The sequence below is a fragment of the Thamnophis elegans genome, chromosome 8 (genome assembly GCF_009769535.1).
Source record: "Thamnophis elegans isolate rThaEle1 chromosome 8, rThaEle1.pri, whole genome shotgun sequence".
NCBI classification, from domain to species: domain Eukaryota; kingdom Metazoa; phylum Chordata; class Lepidosauria; order Squamata; family Colubridae; genus Thamnophis; species Thamnophis elegans.
This window is the reverse complement of record NC_045548.1, coordinates 3,244,196-3,250,409: the sequence shown is the minus strand read 5'-3', so window position 1 is coordinate 3,250,409 and position 6,214 is coordinate 3,244,196. Positions and strand designations below refer to the sequence as shown.

Genomic DNA, 6,214 nt, shown 5'->3' with positions numbered 1-6,214 from the left:
TATATATATAATGTTTTTTCTTTTTTTATTTTCATGCAAAAAACCACATGTATACAGTTACACAACCAACGCTATTTTGTATTATTTAATATTATGTCAATTCCTTTTACCATCAACCCCAAGAACTAAGTATGTGAACAATTCTGCATTTACTGAATGATAAGAAAAGTTGTACCATAATGCCTCATAAGGTACTTACTAAGACAAGTGCCAAATTGTTTTGTATTTTTAAGAACAAAAAAGAAGTCACTTTCTGGATTCTATATTAGGATTTTCAAGGTCAAAGGATCAAAGACACATTATATTGAGTGAAAGCCAATTTTATTCCAGTAATTCATGTCTTATTCGTTTTACAAATACAATGTACAGTTTGCTGCCCCTTGCCTGATGGCTTCCAAACAGCTCAAACTACAATTCCCAGAATCCCTAGCTAGCTGAAAATTAAAGGAACAGTAGTCAAACACAGCTGGATATCCTAAATTAGAGATGGCTACCCTTTACAGCAGGGCTGTCAAATTTGCATGTCATGGTGTTGTCACGTGACACAGCGTGACTTTTTCTGCCTTCAGTAAATCAGTCATGGGCGTGGCCAGTGAATGGCTCATCCTGTCATCCAGCCCTCAGGCTGCGAGTTTGACATCTCTGCTTTGAGTTTAAAGCCCTGCTTTAGAGCAAAGGGTTACAAAGAATCTATCAAGAGGTGTAGGAGTTCAAGGAAATCAAAGATGGAAAATATCTGGAGGAACCCAACTTGTGTTATAGCAAACCTCCCAAGCAAGCAGAGAAACAAGTATTTGCTAGGTGACGGGAAGTTAGTTTTACGGAGAAGCAAATCTACCAAGGAAGAGTATGGTGTTTGTTGAATTATGACGGATAAAAAATAGGAAAGGATGGTCAGCATTGAAATCCTCCTCCATGGGCGAACAATAATCCTCAGATGTAGCAGCAGTAGCTGCAGCTGCTAAGGTGCCCACTTCATTGACTTCCAGAAATGACCTGTGAACAATTTTAGAGACATGGAGATCCTGAGATCCTGACATTCCAGACAAATTAGCCTTGCCACGTTCAAGCATCTCTATTAACCCCAAGGCTGCAAAGTAAGGTTTAAGATCGTAGTTTTCTTCCAGCTGAAATTTAGGTAGATGTACACAGACGTCCATGTCATAATTCATATTTTTGGGCTGGGTCCACTCTTGCAGTTTTTCCAAAGTCAGCTGCTGCTCCAGCTAAAACGGCAAAAAAGGAAGAAATAATCATTTGCACCACCGTGCCACAATATTTCCATTTCAGCACAGAGAGAAAAGGGCATCTCTGACTTCAGTATGAACTAATTTGCAGAGCCAGAGAGCACATTTCTGTACCTCAGACATGGCCTTTCTCTAACTGAGTGCAAGGTGGTTTCTGCCTCATGCTAAACTATTTGCAGCTTTAACAGATGTTCAGATAGGGAAACAAATAATGCAGAATTTATAGCATAAATATTATTAGAAGTAAACATAGATGTTTTAAAAAGTATTTTTTGGGCAAACCATGGTTATCTTGTCATAACATAACACATAACTCATTTATTTTTTAGATAACTTATTGTTTACCATTTAAGCTACTATTTAATGAGCCGAGGTGGCACAGTGGTTATGGTGCAGTACTGCAGGCCATTTCAGCTGACTGTTATCTGCAGTTCAGCGGTTCAAATCTCACCGGCTCAAAGGTTGACTCAGCCTTCCATCCTTCCGAGGTGGGTGAAATGAGGACCCAGACTGTGGGGGGCGATACGCTGACTCTGTAAACCGCTTAGAGAGGGCTGAAAGCCCTATGAAGCGGTATATAAGTCTAACTGCTATTGCTATTGCTATTAAGTCTAATTCAGTTTTCAATTCTTTCACCCAAGATGATTAGGAATTCATAGTGTCTGGTAAAAAAAATGCAGAAAACTTGTGAAGATTTTTCTGGAGCTCCCCAGAATAACACAGTCTCTCTTCAGAACCCCATTGATATACGTGGACCCATTTTTTCCTCCCTGTTCGCCCGAATCGGCAGGAAAAAAATTCTTTAAAAATTGAAAAAACATTGGCCACACCCACCCAGTCACATAACCCCACCACCACCAAGCCACACCCACTGAACCAGTGGCAAAACAATTTAGATTTCACCACTGGCACCCACTCACATGAACCACAATTTTGTCCTGTACTGTATTTTATGTGATATTTAGAATAATTTTGTTTAGGACAATGATTTTACAGCAATAGCAAAAAAAACAAGAGAGTCACCTGTTCCAGGCCTGTGGAATTATCCTCAATTTTATCAGGCAAGAGGATTATCATGCTAAGATCCTTTCCCTCGTATGGCAGTTCGAGCACACAAGACTTGCATTCAGGGATATAACCAAAAGGAAGTTCCTGTTCCATAAACATCATCTTCACATTCTTCTTTTCTCTCTGCATTATTTTAAGAATATTACAGTGAGGAGCTTATCAAAAAACAAAGAAATAAAGTTTCTCTATGTATATGCTGAAGTTGATAGAACTGGTTCTGGGAAGTGTATCTTTGCAAAACTACATTAATATATAGCTGTTCTTTGGCATCATACAACTCTCTAAAGCTAACTGAAATTCCTTTCTAGGTAAGGATAAACAGAAGATCTAAAACAATTTAAAAATTATGGTAAACCAAGGGGGAAAAACTAGTGATTAGGCTCAAAGGAACAGATATAAGGCTTCAATGGCTACATGACTACAGATAAGTTAGGATTATGTGTTCAGCACCATCATAACAGCTTGGATAAACAACAAACTATTATTACAGAAAAGAGACTGAAAATAATCATTTACCTTATTTAGTCTAAAAGGCTTGACTTTAGTATCTTTTTCTTTAAATGCCTTTGCCCAGTTGCCTTTAAAGTAGACAGCATTCACCAAAACCAATTTAGTCATTTCATTGATGGATCCTTCAGATAACAACTCAGAGATTTTACCTTGACAGAGAAATTTCACTGTTAATAAACTGTGCAAGTTACTGAGGCCTAAATAATATTACCAGATCATTAAGACTAATAGAAAATGCACTTTCCCATTTTTATTTTCTTCAATGGACATTTCTGCTCTGCAATTATTCTCAAATTACATGCTGCTAGCAGTATACAAAAAGAACCCATTCGGTAAAATTAACTGTTCCAAACTACAGTATTATTTTGCTTTCGCTTTTATCAATTCTTTTATAGCAACATTATAGCAAATCAAAGTAAGGGTTTGACTATCATGTAGACCCAAGAAAAGATAAAACTATAGTTGTTAATATTTTTTTAAATCTCACCTTCAGTCTGCTGTTCAACCCATTGATTAATTTCCTTTTTTGCCTTGCCTGGAGCCTTTGAGAAATCCACTGTGGATAATTCAGCTCCGTACAAATTCTGGGTGCTAGTCAAGAAATCCTAGCAAAATCAGACATATAATATTTATACAATATAAAATAAATGTAATTATTATGGAGATCAGGAGGGGAAGCATTTACATTTAATAAATATCATGTTTCCCTGAAAATAAGACAGTTCGCACCTATTCGGTAGAACCCGTCCGTCAAATCTACCGAACCGGTTAGAAGAGGTTCCACCAGTGGACCCGGAAAGCAGGCCACACCTACAGAAGAGATTCCAAAATTTTTTGAAACCCACCACTGGTCCTTGGATATGATTATTCTACACTATCATGCTCATATTTATAAAACTCAGTGCCTCTGTGAAAGGTAAGGATGACTACTGCGTTTGTGGTGCCATCAGAAGATTGCGTGTGTTAAAGTTGCTTTAACGCAAACCAAAGATGCCTTTTAAAAGTTTACATCATATTCTTATGCAACACCACTAGCCTTCTTCAGTAATTTAACCATGAGATTAGCATCAGTTGTTTTGACTGAAATGTACCCTGAACAGAACGGTCTTTGAGGAAAGTTTATTCTTCTGGAAAGAGATGCATATTATATAATTTGTACGTATAATATAATTCCAACCTAATTGGAAAATCTGGATCTATCTAATAATCTTAGCTGCAATACTTCTGCATCTCACAAGAAACACGACTGTATGTGGATGAAAGAGAGAAAAACAATGAACCTGTAAATCTGCATAGTTCACAGCTGTGATGGAATATGCATCTGGAGAAGCAATATGCAGTGGAGGTAGGAAGTTCTAGCAAAACACGGTGTTTTCCCAGAGAGACACCCAGATTAAGGTGCTGCGTAGTCCCAAAATGGAGCGGGGAGAGGGGAAGAGGTTCAGAGTAGCCACACCCTGGAATCTCTCAGAATATAGTAGGTTAGGTGGTTATAACGTTCACTTGGCAAGATTCTGTCCATTAGGCATAAGAAAATGAATGAATGGATATGAGTGGATCTCACTGTATCATCTTTGGGTTGGGCAGACCTAATTAAAGGAGATTAAAGATTCACTACAAGCAAAGAATAACGCTATTGCTTAATATCATAGTCTAATAAAATTTGAAATTGATCTATAAAGCCATTCTGATGACCCATATATTATTTATGTTTATTTATTTAGCAATCTACTTACAGACAAAAAGTTGAAAGTTTTTTCTCCATACAACCTATTAGCAAGTTTCAGAATGTAGGGCGCATTGCTCCGGTTAATCTTAGTATTCAGCCTGTGAAATACTGAATGAATGTCTTCAACACCATCAAAATGAAGCCTCTGCATAGAACAGATAAATCCTACTTTAGTACCAATAAGAACAGTGAAACTAGGGTTAGTGCAAAAATAATTTTGTCTAAGAACAATGGACACATTTCAGAAATCTAAAGATTCACAGGTAGACAGTATGATGGATCACTCTTTGCAAACTTAGGTTTAAAAGAGACGCATATAATATCTATGATTAATATGATGGGTTATATTATACAAGGAAAAACTGGGAATTTACCAAAGTCTGAATGTCTTTACTATTCTGTCTTGGGGAAGTGAGAAAAAAGGTGGCTTTATTCAAAATTACCTTAGGATATCATTTATGGAATCTGTATTGACTCTCTCTCTCTCTCTTCCTCTCTTAAATCCAAACATAACTTTGAAGCGGTCTTTCAAATATACAGCACTTAAAATAAAAATCTACTTGCAAAAGAGCCACAATTCCTCCTAGCAGCCATATTTATGGTAACTAACACGTCAGAAAAAAAAATATCTGCTGACCTTCAGGAGTTCGGAGGCTGTGTTACCCTGGGCCCCCAAGACGATCATGGCCAGGGCGGAGGATAAACTAAATGGAGAAAAGAAAATGTTGCCAGTTGGGTGAGCTTCCTTCAACTTTTGGAAAAGATCCAGAGCAAACTGCGAATTTGCATTGACCAGTTTTTCCATAGTGACGCCGGGAAAGCTTGAAAAGAAGGGAAAAAAAGAAAGATTATTACTGAGGCACTTTTGAAATTATAGCACCAATACCAAGCAACGAGGATGGGAGAGCAAACTCAAGATTTAAATGGCAATAAGCAACAGCTGGAGGACCCACCCAGAAGTGGTATTCAGCTGCATCGGACTGATTCTCCCGAACCGGTAGTAATGATTATAGCAATAGCAATAGCAGTTAGACTTATATACCGCTTCATAGGGCTTTCAGGCCTCTCTAAGTGGTTTACAGAGTCAGCATATTGCCCCCATATTCTGGGTCCTCATTTTACCCACCTCGGAAGGATGGAAGGCTGAGTCAACCGTGAGCCGGTGAGATTAGAACCGCTGAACTGCAGCTAACAGTCAGCTGAAGTGGCCTGCAGTACTGCACCCTAACCACTGCGCCACCTTGGCTCTTATACGCAAACTTATACGCAGTTTGGAGTACCGGCAAATGCCACCACTGGGTGGCCCCTCCCCTCCCTACTTTTCCTGCCTCACCTGCCTAGAATCATGTCCGTGGCATAGCTGCTGCTGCTACTCTCTGGTTCCCTTGCTTGCCTCGACCACGCTACCCAGCTGATCTCTGCCTGGTGAGTCTTCCTTCTCTTCTCCCCAGCTACCATCCCCATGGGCCACTCATGTTTTCCTGCCTTTCCCGTGGCCTTCCTGGCAGTCCCCGTGGCCAAGCCTGCTTGCCTGCCTTCCCTGCTTCCTTCCACGTGGCACGCAGCCCCCCCTCATGCTTTCCTGCCTTCCCTGCTTCCTTCCACGTGGCACGCAGCCCCCCCCCCCTCATGCTTGCCTGCCTTCCCTGCTTCCTTCCAT

At 39.6% G+C, this 6,214-nt stretch overlaps 1 protein-coding gene across 1 annotated transcript; it reads right to left on the bottom strand.

The window, feature by feature from the left end:
- Positions 1-456: 456 nt before the first annotated feature.
- Positions 457-5,359, bottom strand: LOC116512185 (leukocyte elastase inhibitor-like). Its single transcript, XM_032222521.1, has 6 exons — positions 5,192-5,359; positions 4,562-4,699; positions 3,313-3,430; positions 2,832-2,974; positions 2,271-2,438; positions 457-1,226 (listed from the first exon to the last, which is right to left on the bottom strand). The coding sequence occupies exons 1-6, from the start codon at positions 5,357-5,359 to the stop codon at positions 819-821; spliced, it is 1,143 nt and encodes a 380-aa protein (XP_032078412.1). The 3' UTR covers positions 457-818.
- Positions 5,360-6,214: the final 855 nt, after the last annotated feature.

What these genes read in the sequence shown, in the direction of transcription:
- LOC116512185 (XM_032222521.1), bottom strand. Translation starts at nt 5,359, where the DNA reads ATGGAAAAACTGGTCAATGCAAATTCGCAGTTTGCTCTGGATCTTTTC. An exon ending in AAACTTTCAACTTTTTGTCT is followed by an intron (nt 3,431 to 4,561) that starts GTAAGTAGATTG and finishes TGATTTTGCTAG; the next exon opens with GATTTCTTGACTAGCACCCA. An exon ending in GGTTGAACAGCAGACTGAAG is followed by an intron (nt 2,975 to 3,312) that starts GTGAGATTTAAA and finishes TTCTCTGTCAAG; the next exon opens with GTAAAATCTCTGAGTTGTTA.